This window comes from Sphaerodactylus townsendi, linkage group LG14 (assembly GCF_021028975.2).
Source record: "Sphaerodactylus townsendi isolate TG3544 linkage group LG14, MPM_Stown_v2.3, whole genome shotgun sequence".
In the NCBI taxonomy this organism is placed as follows: Eukaryota; Metazoa; Chordata; class Lepidosauria; order Squamata; family Sphaerodactylidae; genus Sphaerodactylus; species Sphaerodactylus townsendi.
Window position 1 is genome coordinate 16,576,087 of NC_059438.1, and position 16,547 is coordinate 16,592,633.

Here is a 16,547-nt window from a genome sequence, read left to right on the forward strand (position 1 = left end):
GCCTGGAAAGAAATCCGGTTCACCTGATAAGTGTCCACTGATCATATGGAGGAGTGGGGAATTAAACCCAGTTCTCCAAATTACAGCCCACCACTCTTAACTACGACACCACACACTGGCTCTGCAGAAGAAGGCAATGGCAAACCACCTCTGCTTCCCCCTTGCCTTGAAAGGTAGCAATTTCTCATCCAAAGGGATTGCTGAAAAGAGTAAGCACACGAGTGTTGGGCGGAGGGGAGGGATATTTATGGAATACGTTAGTCAAAAGCACATTTGCATAAAGTCTAGGGAAACTTGGAGAAAACAATCCAAAGGGAGGGGCTGTTATCCCAGTGAACTAAATTTAAATTCATTCCGAGATGGTAAACCAGCAGTGAGGCAGAAACATCAAAAGGGCAGAAAATATAGTATCGTAAAACCCCAAGAAACAAACTCCACTTTAAAGATTTGTTTAGGGCCTTGTAAAAGGACTCATCTGTGTAATGCTGGAGCTGGGATGCTCGTGCCACGCGCTGCCCGCTCGCTGCAGCAGTTCCGAAAGCATCTTAGCTCTGTCTTGGACAATCTATTACTGAAACCATCACGGCAATAATATATCCTACTGGATATCCCAAGATTTAACTGTGAGAAACCAAAGGAGTGAAATGGCAACCGACAAATCACTCTGAATGAAGCCAATTGGGGCGTGTCGGTTTAAGTACTTTTACAGTGTGTTAAGTTGGTTGTGAGTTACAATTGCTGTATGCAGTGGAGGTGAAGAGAGCATTCCCTTATTCGATTGCTCTTTGGATGAAACGGTACAGAGGGAAGGTACATCATCTCCTGTTTCCACCTCCTTCGAGCTACGGCCAGGCGCCCAGGCGTGCTGTCCATAATTTGTTGCCTTCTGTTGTGTTTTTGGCGCTCCAGTATACAGTTTTGATAGCTTCACAATCTAAAGCACTGTCAGGAAAGCACTATAAGCACAACACCGGCGTGGGAACATAAATAACGCAGGACTTGCAACAAGGAGCTTCTGCCGATGAGGGGGAGGGGGGAGACTGCCAGGCAAGTGGGACTTTCTCCACAAATGAAAGCAGCCATCTCTCCATCACTTTGAAACATTTTGATGGGCTGATTTATCATCATGGTTTGCTCCATTGCAAAGACTCCAAGTGGGTAACAAGAGAAAATAGCAAAGGAGGGAAAGAAGCCTTCCCTGCAAACCAGGACATTCACCAAAATAAACGACTGCTGGAATTTGAAGGACCAGGCTGAACTCCAGAGAGGCCTGCCCAAATAGTCAAGGGGTCTTGCAACTACAGATGTGGCCTGACTTGTCTCGGAAATCGCTTGGAAATAAGAGCTTCTGCATTTTGTCACGTGACACTGAGCATTACTGTCCCATGTTTTTTCTCTGGCTTCCTCTCCTCATCACACTTGGTGGTGGTGGACAGTGCCATCAAGTCACAGCTGATTTATGGCGGCCCCGTGGGCAGAGGTGGGATCCAGCAGGTTCTCACAGGTTCCCGAGAGTAAGTTACTAATTATTTGTGTGTGCCGAGAGGGGGTTACTAATTGGTGATTTTGCCACGTGATTTTTGCCTTAGTTGCGCCCCTCCTCTCAGCAGTAGCGCGCAGAACTTGAAGCCGTCTAGCAGGAGATGCACCGGCGTGAGTGGCAGCCTGCGCCTGCGTGCATTCGTTTCCCGCCCAAGGACTGGCGCAGCGGCTGCGTCCTTGCCACAGCCCCGCCCAGCAATGCCCCGCCCCCGGAATGCCCGGCCATGCCCCCGTCGTGCCCCGCCCATTCCCATTGGCGCTACGCCACTGTTTGAATCCCACCACCATGGGAACCTGTTACTAAAATTTTTGGATCCCACCACTGCCCGTGGGTTTCATCCTCGCCCATTTTTTTGGTGCGTCCACCTGAATATCCAGATGACAAAACAAATATAGTAAAATACGGGTTTACTGACCCCACTCGTATCTTCAACATGCCATTAAACAATTCAGGAGAGTTGGAGATGATCCAGCCAATGTGAATGACAAGCTCCTGCTGAAGAACAGCTTCCCTCTCATCCTTCAAATTACACTTGTTGTAGATGATGTCCTTAATTGCGCCCGGAGACAAGGGATTCGAGATAATCTCTTCTTCCTGGGCAAAGGCCCCGAGAGTCACCTAAAGGAATATGTTAGCAGCAATTAGAATGACAACCTGAGACAGGAAAGTAGCGGAGGGCTACTTATCCATTGTATTCCCCTTTCGCCAACTCTCCCTGTCCTCATCAAGACTGGATCAAGGAGAGATAATTAGTGTGGCAGGCTAAATTTACGGCTGATGGGCAACATAGATTTGCGTGGTTTGGTTGCTTTGCATTAAAGTAGCATCCAGTAACAAGGCATTATCCCAAAAGGAACAGAAACCAGCTGGGAAAATGCATGCCTGGAAAAAGGTATGACCTGCCCCATAGGTTCCTTGCAAATGGAACTGATCAGGCATGAAAATATGGGGAATCTGTCTAGCTAACTTCTAGGGCACTGGGTAGGAGGAAGGGTGCTGCCCCCAATATACCATGATCAGGGATATAGGGCTGGTGCAGGGTCGCTAAGCTTGGTCTGAACCTTTCTAGCTTTCCATGAGCTTGTCGCTCCCGCTGCATTCTTCAGTTCCAGCATCTGGTTCTGTTAGTGGTAGCTGTGGGCAGTGGTGGGATTCAAATAATTTAACAACCGGTTCCGGTGGTGGTATTCAAGTAATTTAACAACTGGTTGTTTACAAGCACCATTTTAACAACCGGTTCTGCCGAAGTGGTGCGAACCTGCTGAATCCCACCACTGGCTGTGGAAGAATATGCCAGGTGAGTTTGTTTGGTGGCAAAAGGAAGGCACGGCTTCGAAGGGGTGGGGGGATACATCAAAATAAACAAATGACATTTGGTGCAGGTGGGGGTTAGAAACCGCTATGGAAGATTCACTGAAGCATTCGGAACCGGGGATCATGAGTTTAGCAGGTTAACTCTAAAAGAACATGCCGAAAGCACAGTCCTTGGGTCCCTAATATTTCATGGATAGCCTTGTGCCCGTTTCCAAAAACCACGGTGTGGCTCCAGTGTACTTCCCCTTGTACATTCAGTGCTCGTCCACACATTCAACAGATGGGGAAGGCATGCCACTTCTGCAACATCTGGGTTTATTTCTTCACAAGGCGATCTCAGAGCCAGTGCAGATATAATACTGCCCCCCCCATCCCATAATCGCGATTAACGAGCTGTGAGTCCCAAGTCCTCTTCTCGGCCATCGAAACCACTCTTGCCCTGGCGTCCACTGTGGTTAGTCGTTACGTTTGCACCAGTGTTAACCCCATTTAATCTCAACTAGGGGTCAGTCCCAGCCAAGAACAGAAAGCATGGAGGGAGCACAGAATCTTGCTACAGCCCCTGGTCTTAATCAGAGCTAACAGACGGGCAGTAATACATGTGCACCAGCCTTGGACACATGCAGAAGAAACAGGAAGTTATGAGGACAGGCACAGCCAAAGCAACAAAATTTTACCGATCACGTTAAATGAAGGCAAACCATTCAGAAGTATTACATAAACATATTTATGATAAAAGCTCTTTTTTGATATGAGACGTTCTCTATTTCTTTTTTTTAAGGTAACATCCCACTGTAAGGGCAGGCTTGCAGTTTGGTAAATTCAACGTGACTTTCAAAGCAATTATCTCTGTTTGATCAGGGAATCAGTGGACTGAAGCGCTCATCAAACGCAAATGTCCACACACTGACCTTTTTCTCATCTCAGAAGTCCATCTGCTCTTCCAAAGTGATAAACTCTGCATGCGTGGACTTTTTATCTTAGAGAGTACAGCTGAAGAATCTTTTTAGTGTATTATGTGAAGTCTAATACAAAGCAAGCACTCTTCACAAGAGTCCTGTCAATATTGGCGGTGGCTGGATGTACATCGGTTCTGCCTGAGAGTTTGGCTGAGTTAGTGTCTTGATAGCCAAACCTCTTTTTCTCTACCACTTCCTTCGAAAAAAGACTGCTGAAAAAAAATGATAGATTCCTGTCTATCGTGCACTCCAGATACATTAATTCCAGCTCGGTGTAAGAGTCAGTGTGGTGTAGTGGTTAAGAGCAGGTGGATTCTAATCTGGAGAACCAGGTTTGATTCCCCACTCCTCCATCTGAGTGGCAGAGGCTTATCTGGTGAACCAGATGTGTTTCCGCACTCCTAAATTCCTGCTGGGTGACCTTGGGCTAGTCACAGTTCTCTCTGAACTCTCTGAGCCCCACCTGCCTCACAAGGTGTCTGTTGTGGGGAGAGGAAGGGAAAGGAGCTTGTAAGCCACCTTGAGTCCCCTTACAAGAGAGAAAGCTGGGGTATACATCCAAACTCTTCTTCTTCTATGATAGATGTGCATTTTTTTTCACAATCAAAGAACAATGGGTTTTCACAATACTAGAACCAGGGGGGATTCATTGAAAATGCTGGGGGGAAGAATTAGGACTAATAAAAGGAAACACTTCTTCATGCAACGTGTGATTGGTGTTTGGAATATGCTGTCACAGGAGGTGGTGATGGCCACTAACCTGGATAGCTTTCAAAAGGGCTTGGACAGATTTATGGAGGAGAAGTCGATTTATGGCTACCAATCTTGATCCTCTTTGATCTGAGATTGCAAATGCCTTAACAGTCCAGATGATCGGGAGCAACAGCCGTTGCTTTCACATCCTGCATGTGAGCTCCCAGTGGCACCTGGTGGGCCACTGCGAGTAGCAGAGAGCTGGACTAGATGGACTCTGGTCTGATCCAGCTGGCTTGTTCTTATGTTCTTAACAATCTTTTAGTTGATATCTGATTTGATTGAGCTTTATTTAACAATTTTAGACCAAACCTGTTTTTAGGGGATCCCTTACTGGTCCATCCAAGCCTTTTTAATCTTAAATTGAACTATCTTCTGAATACAGAGAATCCCAAGCAACTGGACATAGTGGCCAAATTCTTGCTCACTATTACGAAATGATTTCCTGGTTTCCTCTTTCGCTCTGATGTATGCATTTTTGAAACAGGAGTACCTGTTTTATCTCGTAAAACTGTATTTGGATTACTTAGTTCTGCTATGTTTTAATGCCTAATAAAGGTCTTTGAACTTGAAACCTCCTATAACATACTACAAAAGAAGTTTTGGACACCAAAGCTCAGGTGTTCTATCTGATTGAAGGATTCCAAAAAAATGAAGGACTTACCTGCTTGCCCTGAACTAAAACATTAGTGATAGACGGAGCAAGGCTGTCCACTAGTTTACATAAAAGGCTCGCTGCGAAGCGCACAAGAGACCTGAGGGCAGAAAACAAAGCGATCCTACTGGATATCAAACACTGGAAATCAAACACAGGGAGCAGCAGTGGCGTAGTGGTTAAGAGCAGGTGTACTCTAATCTGGGGGACCGAGTTTGATTCCCCGCTCTGCCACTTGAGCCGTGGAGGCTTATCTGGTGAACCAGGTTAGCTTGTGCACTCCAACACACGCCAGCTGGATGACCTTGGCCTAGTCACAGTTCTTCTGAGCTCTCTCAGCCCCACCTAACTCACAGGGAGTTTGTTTGAGGGGAGGAGGAAAAGGAGTTTGTAAGCCCTTTTAAGTCTCCTACAGGAGAGAAAGGGGGGGATGTCGGATCAGTTCCCAAATGCTAAACATCTAAATATGCCTGGTATTTTTTGAACTCGAGATGTCACTTCCTAATAGCCTTTTTTTTTTAAGGCAAACTCTTGAATTATTTAAACTACTGAAGCAAGAATACTTTTAATGGTCACGTTGGGAACACAGTTTGAACTCATTAAACTGAATACTACATTATAGGCCACTGCTGTTCCTTTCTCTGACACGACAGCAAGATGGCTTGATACAATTATGAAAGTAAAAATAAAAAAGAAATAACCCCTTCCCCTGACCGTCTTGACAATTTGCGTGCGGCAGAAGCTCTCTCGGGGTCTGGCGTTTTGGATTTATTTAGATACAGTTGCTCATTTTCAATCAAATTCCTCTCCCGATCTTGCCAAGAAAATCAAAGCACTTAATTTGCTGAATTTCTTAAGTTAAAAAAAATGTGTTTTGAGACAGGCAAGAGAGGCTTTCTGTCATGAGAGAAAGTACAGAGCGTGGAAAATATGTTTACTGCCATTGGACAGTCTTGTGGCCTAAAAAAATAAGAATATTAAAATGCTTGCCGTTCATATTGTGTGTAGAACGTGGCCTTTGTGGTGGCCGCTTGTCAAAGACAGCAAGAGTTAATGCTGGATTTGGACACCCCATTCTGAGGGCAATATGTCCATCATATGCAAGCTTACCTCCTCATTAATGGTTGCTGATCGAGACATCATGGAGTCAAGATGAGATGCGCAATACAGTCCATGATGAAAGTTACAACTGACCAAATGATCGTCAGGATCATTCCCTGAAACTCCACTTCTTGGAATGAACAAGATGCACACATACTAACAGATAAAGCACACTCACAGCAGGTAGCCATGATGCATCTGTCGCTGGACTGTACCACTCTGGACTGCAGGGGGGGGGAGGGAAATATTGAATAGAAAAAATGTCCTATCCTGGCAAAACCAGCTTGCTGGGCTAGAATCGGCTTCTTTACATGCCGCTTTTGTAGGTCCGAGGAGCTTTCCGAATGTGAAGAGGTTTTTCAAAGTTTAATCACAGGCCAAGTCTGAAATGGCACAGTCCTGCTGCAAATATGTCACATGGAGCGACAGATAACAGACAGCATCCAACACCAGAGCAACGTTCTGTGCACGCCGGTGTAAACAGCTAAGGGATGCAAAAAACAAGTGCTTGGTTTTTAAAAAGGCCTGCTGCTTTGAGTATTTATCTAACTACTCTTACGAAAGAAAACCAAGCAAGAACTTTGTTGAGGTTTCTGAGGGTCAAAACAGAGGAGATGCTGGAAGAGCAGAGCGTTTTATTGCTGAACAACCACTGTGGGAAAGCTGGTTTCTTGTTTGCCATTTTTGCTTCCTTCTAGTCTAAGTGATGCCTGATGAGGCAGCCAAGAGTGCTTTTCATCAACTATATTTGGTTCACCACTTCTTGCCTTTCTTAGACACAGGCCCTTTCCTTACGGGGCAATTATACTGGGATAACACTGATAAAAAACCTGGGTTGGGGAAAAACTTTGCACGGATCCTGCTCCTAACGTGGATCCGCTCTGCGTCCTCCCCCCCTCCCCCCGGGTTATTTAAGAATCGTAATTTCTGTGATTCTTTTGTTTTAATGCACCTTGCAGTAGTGGCCTATGCAGCTGCGCTTTTTTGTTTCCCTCCTGGCTCCCATCTGCAGAGCCATGCAGGCATTGCTGGCTCCAGAAAGGCTCTGGGGAACATGTGCCTTTCCATGTAGCTGGACTTCGGAGGGAGGTAAGTTTTTTAAAAAAAGTTTTTTTAAAAGCACCTCCATGCAAAGGCGCATGCCCTGGCCAATGCATTGGCTGTCATGCAAATGGCCCGGGGCTATGCCGGGCTCATTATCCCGGCTCCAACCTGGTCTAAATTTGCTGTGTGGAAAGGGCCTCAGTCAACCTGGCCACACTAACCCAAGCTTGCGGAATCTCATGGTTGGATCACTATAATATACTCTACATTGAGCTGCCCTTGAAAGCAGCTCAGAAAGTACTACTGATTCAGAAAGTGGCATTATTGTCTGGGGTCAGACAACGGGAACGCATCTTGCTTATCTTAAAACAGCTACACTGTCTGCCAGATTGTTTCTGAGTTCAATTCAAGGTGACGGTTATGATTTAGGACCCACATACGAAAGGATCATCTTCTTCAATGTGTCCCTATGCGCCAGCTAGTGTGGTTCCTCTGTTTTAGGTAACCTACCTGATATTTATCTGAGCCTGTGCTTTTCTGTGTGTGTGTGTGTGTGTGTGTGAGTGTGTGTGTGTGTGAGTGTGTGTTTGTGTGTGTGTTTGTGTGTGTGTGTGTGTGTGTGTGTGTGGCGAGAGAGAGAGAGAGAGAGAAGTGATGCCAAGTCACTTCCAACTCATGACAACCTTATGAATCAATGTCCTCCAGAACATCCTATCAGTGGCTCAGATCTTGCAAGCTGGCAGCTGTGGCTTAAGGTCAATCAACAACCCCACGGCCATGATCCATGTCTCTCGCCCCCTGCACTACTTTGCTAGAATGCCTTTAATTTCCAGCATCTGATCTGCTTTGATCTAGAAACAACAGACACATACTAGGATGGGACATTTCATGTTTCCCGAGAAAGACTTTGCAGCCCGAGCGTTAATTTGTCAAGAGTTAACGAGCGAGCGGGGAAATATCCCATGAAGTTAGCGCAAAACCCATCCACCAAATTGACGCTGACGTCCATGACCCACGGGGGTGCACTCCTTAAAAACCCAGAGCAAAATGTCTCAGGTAAACAATGTCAAGCGACAACCATCCAAATACAAAAAAAGCCCACACATCTCGAGCAGCGGGGTTTCAGGCATCCAGGTGCACTTTACCTGCTTGCCATGTACGACCAAAGTGGTAATATGAGGGGCTAAGGAGGCTGCGAATTTCTGAATGTATGTCGCACTGCAGCGTAGCACCAACCTAGACATGGCACATGACAGTGATGAATGGGCAATGGAAAGGAAGGCTGTTTTCCATATTTATGCAGTACAAAATAGTTCTGTTATCTTTCAGTTATTTTTCAGGGCAGTGTGTCAGCGTGGTCAGAGTGGGGTATACCATTGGGTTTTTATTTCATACCGTAAGAGTTATTTAAGGGTGTGGGGCACTGTCGGAGACACAATCCAAACACTCTGCAATAAGGATTGGGACTGTGCTTTACGTGGTTTGGATTCTGCCATTTTTATTGGACATTCTTTATGCATCTCATAACTGATTTTCAGAATTCAAGTTTATCTACATAAGTCATCTTTGACTAATGGGGGGGCCATGGCGCCAATGTGGTGCCACCCTGCTGCTCCTAAAGGGAGCAGTAGTGGCGTAGGAGGTATCTAATCTGGAGGAACCGGGTTTGATTACCAGCTCTGCCACCTGAGCTGTGGAGGCTTATCTGGGGAATTCAGATTAGCCTGTGCACTCCCACACACGCCAGCTGGGTGACCTTGGGCTAGTCACAGCTTCTCGGAGCTCTCTCAGCCCCACCTACCTCACAGGGTGTTCGTTGTGAGGGGGGGAGGGCAAGGAGATTGTAAGCCCCTTTGAGTCTCCTGCAGGAGAGAATGGGGGGATATAAATCCAAACTCTTCTCTTCTTCTTGTAAAGAGGCTTCCCAGTGGCATGGGGAGGTTCTCAAAGTGCAAAATCCTCCCCACTGCTGAGAAGCCTCAATAGCCTTATGCCAGCCAAAAGTCTGGCTTAAGTCCAGACTGTGGCCCACTGGCAAAGACCGGGAGGGAGCCAACAAACTTGGCATCTCCCCTGCCCCGCCCCAGCCTGCTGCCCCGGCGTCAAGGGCACTGGGACTAATGAGGCCGTATGCTTTTTATTCTAACCCCTAACCAGAGGCAGAGCGCTCACAGGGACATGCGGGGTCACGTGTCCCTTGGCGCACATCAGCTGGTCATGTGGGGGGAAGAGAATCGCTCCTCACACCCTTCCCCTAGGCCCCACCCCATCCCACTAAGCTGCTCCTTCAGCCAGCAGACACTGCCCACGGAAAGCTCCCACCAACTAAGGTAAGTGGGGCACAGGGGAAGGGGCACAGGGGAAGGGGGCACAGGTGGCTGGAGCAGGTGTTGCCCCAGGTGCCATTCTCCCCCCCACACCTCTGCCCGTAATTGAAATAGTTTTCCTGCAGAAGACTGCCAGAATCCTTTTCTTCAACAGCTGACGGCGAGAGAAGGCAGGCACCAAACGTGCCCGATCACAGAGCACGAGGACCAGTCTAGGAACACACACACTCACGGCATCCTTATTGGACCGCCTCTGGATAAAAGTCTAAAGATATTGGAGCGTGGCAACGATATGGAAGCCATGGGACTAAAACTACACAGAGAGTGAAGATTGCCACTTCTAAAAGCCTGGCAGTAAATGACATTTAATGGGAGACAAGTCTTCAGAAAAAGGAAGAATAGTTTTCATCACATTCACAATGTCTGCATTCTGCAATAATCATGGGGATTTTTTTTAATTGCAGCATCTGCCTAATAGCACCTTGAATAGCGCAAATATTCTATTATTGCAAAGAGACTCTTCAGTGGTGATTTGCTCTCTCTTTTCTCTGAACCGGCACTCGGCTTATAATGCGGTTCCTTACGTGGACGCTCTCGGGGCTTAATCTGGGCCGGTTCTGCCACCTCTTTTCAGCACCAGCGCTCAATACTGATGAAGGGCAGATAAAAGGGAGGAGAGTTATAAAATGATGAATGGAGCAGACAGCTGGGACAGGGAGCATCTTTTCTCGCTCGTTCATAACGTCAGGATTGGGTGACTGGCTGCAGATTAAATGACCAATGAACAATGACTTCTTCACGCCAGCCATTATTAATGTACAGACTTTATTGCCACAAGGTGGCCTCTAGCTTCGATGGCTTAAAAAGGGAACCAGACAATTCATGGACGAGAGGGTCTGTCGAGATTTGCTGGCTGCGGTGGCTAACTGGAACTTTCACCTTTAGAGGTGGCGCACTGCTAAGCATTGGCTGCGGTCTTCTTGCCCTGCTTGTGGAAGCATTTGGTCAGTCGCTGTGGGAATCAGGATTCTGGATATGACCGAGCAGAGGAACGGTCCAGCAAATGCAGAGGGCATTTCTTTCACTGCTAAATGAACCCCCACGTGTCAAGGATTTTGAGAAATGGGCTCCAGATAAAAGGGCTGTGCTCCAAACTGGAACCCCAGCCTTTGACCACAAATGAAGCACTCTGGTCCCTTCTGCACTTGCAGAATAATGCGCTTTCAATCCACTTTCACAGTTGTTTGCAAGTGAATGTTGCTATTCCACACAGCTGCAAAGTGCACTGAAAGTGGTTTGAAAGTGTATTATTCTGCATGCGCGGAAGGGGCCTCTGTTAACATAACCAGCACTCTGCTTTTTTAAAAAAAAATCAAAAATTATGTTATTAAGATCTGTCCAACAGCATTCCCAAACTATGCATTTCCTGCGAAATTAATATAATAAACATCTTGCAGAAATATGAACATCTAATAGAAATGAGGGTCAAAAATTGGTAGCAGGGGCTTCAACATCACTATGTAACAAAGCTGATAGGAAGCAAGAAGAGACTTTATACCAACCAGAGTTTTTTGCTGCCAGCTTTTCGATAGATTCTTTCAATATGATCGGCGACAGTACCTAATTCACAAAGAGCAGAAACAAAGAAAGGAAGTTTTAAACTGCAAAAGTGCAATGAATTCGACCTGTTTTGTCGGCTCATTTCAAAGCCAGAGAGCAAGGGCTGCGTTAAATGCTAAAGACTGCGTTCAAACAGCAAACGGAGCTTAAAATTTATTGTCCAAGGCCTTCACGGCCAGATTCAACTGGTTGTGGTGGGTTTTCCAGGCTGTGTGGCCGTGATCTGGTGGATCTTGTTCCTAACGTTTTGCCTGCATCTGTGGCTGGCATCTTCAGAGGTCTTCAGAGAGAAGTCTGTTACACACTGTGTCTTGTGAGAAGGGAATGTTTAGTGGGGTATATATTGTCCATGTCCCAGGGTGGGGAACCAATCAGTAAGTGTTTGGGTGGAACTTGCTATGCAAAGGTGCATTGTATTGTGGGTGGGGTTATCAGTCCATTTACATTGTTAGTCACATTTGCATTCTCTGCAGCAGCAGCAGCATTGGTGAATGCAAATCCTGTGTCTGGGTGGAGTCCATTGTCCACGAACTTAGGATGCCCTTGGCCTTTGCTTATGGTGTTTTTAAACACTGGTGGTCAAGCTTTGTTAATTCTCAGAGTCTCTTCTTTCTTGTTGAAGTTGTGTTGGTGTTTGTGAATTTCAATGGCCTCCCTGTGCAGTCTCACATAGTAACCTTCTGAATTCTCCAGAATTTCAGTGTTTTCAAATAAAACGTTATGTCCAGTTCTAAAGACTGCGTTCAAACAGCAAATGGAGGTTAAAATGTTCACACATGTGACTTGTTGCTGGGCCTGAGCTTTGGTTCTCCATTCTGGCAAAGGAAACCATGAAGGAGACTCTGGCTACCTTGGGATGTACAAATGCTGATGGTGATCTTAAACAAAAATTCTTAAACAATGAGTTGGGCAAAGTGTCAGAAGACATGAATTCATCACTGGTCATGCCAATAATACACAGATTTTGGCTGGTTGCATCGTTACAAACTTTAACACAGATCATTGTGACGGCTAGTCGCAATTGTAGTCATCCCCGCAGGGTCGTCGCTAAGGAATAGGCGAGACGCGGAGGAGGTTTCATCTGGTGGAGAGCGTCAGCAACAGGAAGCGCGGGATTTCGTGATCCTGACAACTCTGCCCTGTGCTGGTCTCTGGCACCTTTTATTAGGGTTTCATTGTGGGCGTGTAAAGGAGGTGGGTAGGGAGATGAGCGGGGAGACCGGAGACCTGGAGATCATCATGCATGCATGATCTCACCTGGCTTTCACGATCTTGAGGCGAAGGAGCCGCAAGCGTCACGAGCCTAATCCTCACCTGGGGAGCAAGACCATTGTCCCTTGGCAGCCTCGTGACTGGAGCCAGACAGTTCACTGACCCGTGGCACCCATAGGGGGGATGAGGAGTGGGGGGGGTCGCGGTGCGACTAGAAGCGTCAGAGGGTCCGCTACGCCCCAACGTTTCTACCACTGGCGCTGCTGGAGTCAGCAGTGCATTACTACATCTCCTCGCTTACATTTTTTGTGAAGGGGACCGAAATGCTAAGGGGTGATTTAAAGGACGCTTTGTCTCCTCGCACGTCCGGTCAAAAGCTGGACCGCTGCTTGTGTAACATTACAAGGAACTTGGTTCGCGGGGTAAAGAAGAAGGGAAATTAGGGAGGCTTCTTACATAGGTTACAGGCAATATTAGACATACATTGAATGAAACAAGATCCGGATAACGGCGTTACGCTAATTAAACCAATGCAGGAGCTGTACAATAGCACTCAACCATCCTCCCGGCAGCCAGCGCCCAGAGGGCTGGACTAACAATGGGAGCAAAAAAACATCATACTCAGGATTAGATAACTTCACAGCAATTCGCGATTCTTCATATATGAATCAATTTGGGAATTATCAGAGAGATTAAAGCAACACATATCAATGACATTCTCACTGAACCTTGGTGATGCAACAACAATAAGTAATCGGCTAGCGCATGATTTTCATCTAAGGTCGCTTGACGGCAAAAGTTCCTGCTGCTCGAGGCCAAGGGCATCCAGGCGATGGAGGTAGAGTTGATAGATTCTCGCATGGGCACAGGCCAGAAACGTACGATAGTCTTGAGTGGGTTACATGAAACAAGTCCGGGACTCCCACGAAGGAGCTAGCTATGGAAACTCATACTCCGGCTTTGGCTAGATGCATTTCGCAAGCGCCGCCCGCAAAGGGGGCTGTCGAGGGAGGGGCGAGCGCACCGCAAGCTTGGGCTTCTGAGGAGGTCGAAGCCCTGACGAAAAAACAATGGTGAAGACGGGCAGTAGAGAGCCCCGCAGGCATGAATAGCCAGGGAATGCAACAACAGCTTAAACGATAACTTCTAAAAATTAAGCGGCGCGGTGCAACTTCAATATTAATCAGTCGGGTCATAGTATTCTCAACAATTCCCTTTGGAGGTCGGCTCCAATGGGCATAAAGGGTAAGGCATCGGAACATTGCGTTGGCAACAATATATACAAGACATGCATGTTTGTGATAGGCGAGCATCATATAAATGAAACTAATAATCATAGCTAAACAGTACCTGTAGAGCTGAAGATGTAAGAGGCGAAGGCAAACTCGCGGTTGCATTAATTCTCACCGTTACCAATGCATGGTTTCTTGCTGTTTGACTACCAAAGCTGCTATGAGCCGATGGCGCGAAGTCCATGTATACTTCTCCAAAGAGCTTAGGAGAGCTACTGATAGTCTTTAGCATTGTAGGTTCAGTGGACTCAATGCACGAGCAAGGTTGTGAGAGAAGGCTTGTTCCACCAATATTCAAGCCGCTGAGAACAGCCGGAGAGTTCCAAGGGTTAATCTATCAGGAACAACCCTGGCTGCAACTCCAAGCTTCAGCCAGGCAGAGGGAGAGAGAATAGCGATTGTAGATGAGGAGCAGCAACATCGGCATCAACCTCTGAGCCACAGCTGGCCCAGGCTGCCGTTTCCAGGGGGTACGACGGGGCTGTGATCCTTGTGGAAGAATGGGTGTGTTGCTCCAGAGAGATCCCCTCCCATCTCGCCCAGGCTGGGGCACCGGGCCCTCTCGCCAGGCCAGCGGGTCGATCTCCTTCCAGGGCGCTCCCATCCATCTCCGGATGGGGCTGGCCTGGCATGGCGAAGCTGGACTCCTGTATGGAAGAGAAAGACAAGCAACGCCCCAGGTTTTAAGTGCGGCTGATGAGTTAGTCCTTATAGATGATTTTATGGAAAGCCCTCGGTGCCCTGAGTAAGTAAGCAATTTTGATAGATAGAGAATAGAGAAGAGTACTTTGATATGGTCTGCTGGATGAGACCTTGATTGGGTCGAGCAGGGGACTACTCCCCTTCTTTCGGCTTTGTTTTGGCCAAGCTGCTAGCACCATTCCAACCATCACTTGCAACACATCTGCTTAAGATACAAGGTAGGGAATTGCCCGGAAGGCTTAGAAGCGGAGAGGTCATATCCAGGTCGATGTTTGTTTTGTAAACAATCCCAATCACCGCCTAAGGTGGGTTTTTTTGCAAAGCAATCTGAACACCTACAATTATAGTCATAGTCGTAATATAGCATCTATAGGAAAGATTTAGAGAAAGATGCAAAGAAAACAGAAGTTCCTGGGCTTGAGGTTTGATCACACGAAGCAATTTGAGAGGGTTTTGCAAGAAAACCTTTGTCAGATCCCAGATCTAGAGGTGGGGTGTGTCAGCCCATTAGAAAGAGGGAGGTGCAGAAAAGTGGAAGGCTGGGAAGGGTTTGGAAGTCAGCTCTGTTACCTTCCTCCCTCGGGTAAGGGGACTTTGGCTGCTTCTTGAGCTCGCTTCTACCTCACAGCTGAGGCCGTGTAAGATAGGTGTGGCTGAGACCCCCCTTGGCACTGTGACTAGCCAGGAGCCAGCAGAGAATGTGGGAGATGAAAATGATTTTGGCTTCATATGTAAACTTTACGCCACGCCAATGGCAGTGTAGGCCCAGACGGACGGCTGGTGCTGCTCCCTCATGAGAGGTTTCATGAAAAGTTTTGAAGGTTTAAACTAAGATGGAGGCCAGCCATGTCCCATCGGTATCCTGGGGAGCACGACGAAGCAGGTCCCATTTGCTACGATGCTGTAACAGCTAAGCCTTCAAGCGCATTGGCACACATAATCAGAGAAAACTTTAATTGAAGTACGTAAGAGCATAGCTTAGAAGCTAATGGAAAATCCCTATGAGGGGAAAACTTTAGGGTCTCTTTGAAAGGGGCAAGACATACAGAACATACATAGGGCATACAGAGCACATATAAAGTAATCCAGGAGGATTGCAACTCTGATTTGAGATTTTGCTCTCTGAGGTGCTGACGATTTTGTTGCCATCACTGGCTTTGTTTAGGTTTGCACAGGCTCAGAGGCTATGAGATCTGGTTTGAACCTTACAGCTGGAGAGGCCAAGGGGGCTTCTTCTTCACGAGGGACCTTTGGCTTAAGGCCATTGTGCGAAGATTCTTCCATGCCCCATTGTCCTGTAGGATTGGCTATGGGGTAATTCTGGAGAGGTTCAAAACCCGCAGTCCTCTTCCTCATCAGCATTTTTCTGTTGCAATTCAGTGACTGTGGACTCTGCAGAGATTTTGAATGCTGCGGCCATTCTGGGGCACTGGTGGAGTGCATGGTGACTTTGGAAGTAGAAGGGTTAGCAGAGTATGGCGACGAGGGGGGGCGCTGGCAAGACCAGCCCCATGGTCTCCGTGGGATGGGATCACTATACTGAGCTGGAAGCGTTAATCTCATGGGGAAGCCCGGGAAGGGTTTGAGGTGCGGATCTTGGTTCCGGCTGGGAGATGCCCGGCGCTGGCTCCAGCTGGGCATTGGGAGCCTGGTCTTAGACTTTCCTGGCTCGCCTCTGGGAGAGACCCTCCTCCGGCCAGGGTTGTAGGCCCCGCCGGCAGCCTACAATTCCTCCGCCGGTCCTGGCTTGCCGCACTGAGACACTCGGCCTCGGGCTGTCTCATGGCATGGAGAGGGCTGCCAGAAGGCCGCCTGATGGGCTTAAAAAGACCCGACATCCGCGCTTTTGGAGCATGTCGGCCAGCTCGGGTTCCTTCCTAGGCCTGTGATCGCTTTGCGCACTCTCGGCGGAGGCTTCCTTGGCAAGTGCCAAGAGTTCGCTCTGGGCCTCCTCGTTGTCAACTCCGTTCTGAGGGCCTCCTGAGCCTGTTCACAAACTCTGCATAGTGGGCTCTTGAGGCTTCT

At 47.5% G+C, this 16,547-nt stretch overlaps 1 protein-coding gene across 9 annotated transcripts in view; it reads right to left on the minus strand.

Annotated features, from left to right (window-relative positions):
• Positions 1 to 16,547, minus strand: part of PHKB (phosphorylase kinase regulatory subunit beta) — a 141,253-nt gene that overhangs the window by 18,985 nt on the left and 105,721 nt on the right. For 7 of the 9 annotated variants that reach the window (XM_048516168.1, XM_048516169.1, XM_048516164.1 and 4 more), the window contains 3 exons: positions 11,259 to 11,316; positions 5,234 to 5,324; positions 1,959 to 2,161 (listed from right to left, as the gene is read on the minus strand). In XM_048516168.1, the coding sequence (XP_048372125.1) occupies positions 1,959 to 2,161; positions 5,234 to 5,324; positions 11,259 to 11,316 (352 nt within the window). Of the gene's footprint in view, positions 1 to 1,958; positions 2,162 to 5,233; positions 5,325 to 8,514; positions 8,606 to 11,258; positions 11,317 to 16,547 lie in introns of all 9 variants that reach the window. The other 2 variants (XM_048516172.1, XM_048516165.1) reach the window with 1 other exon arrangement.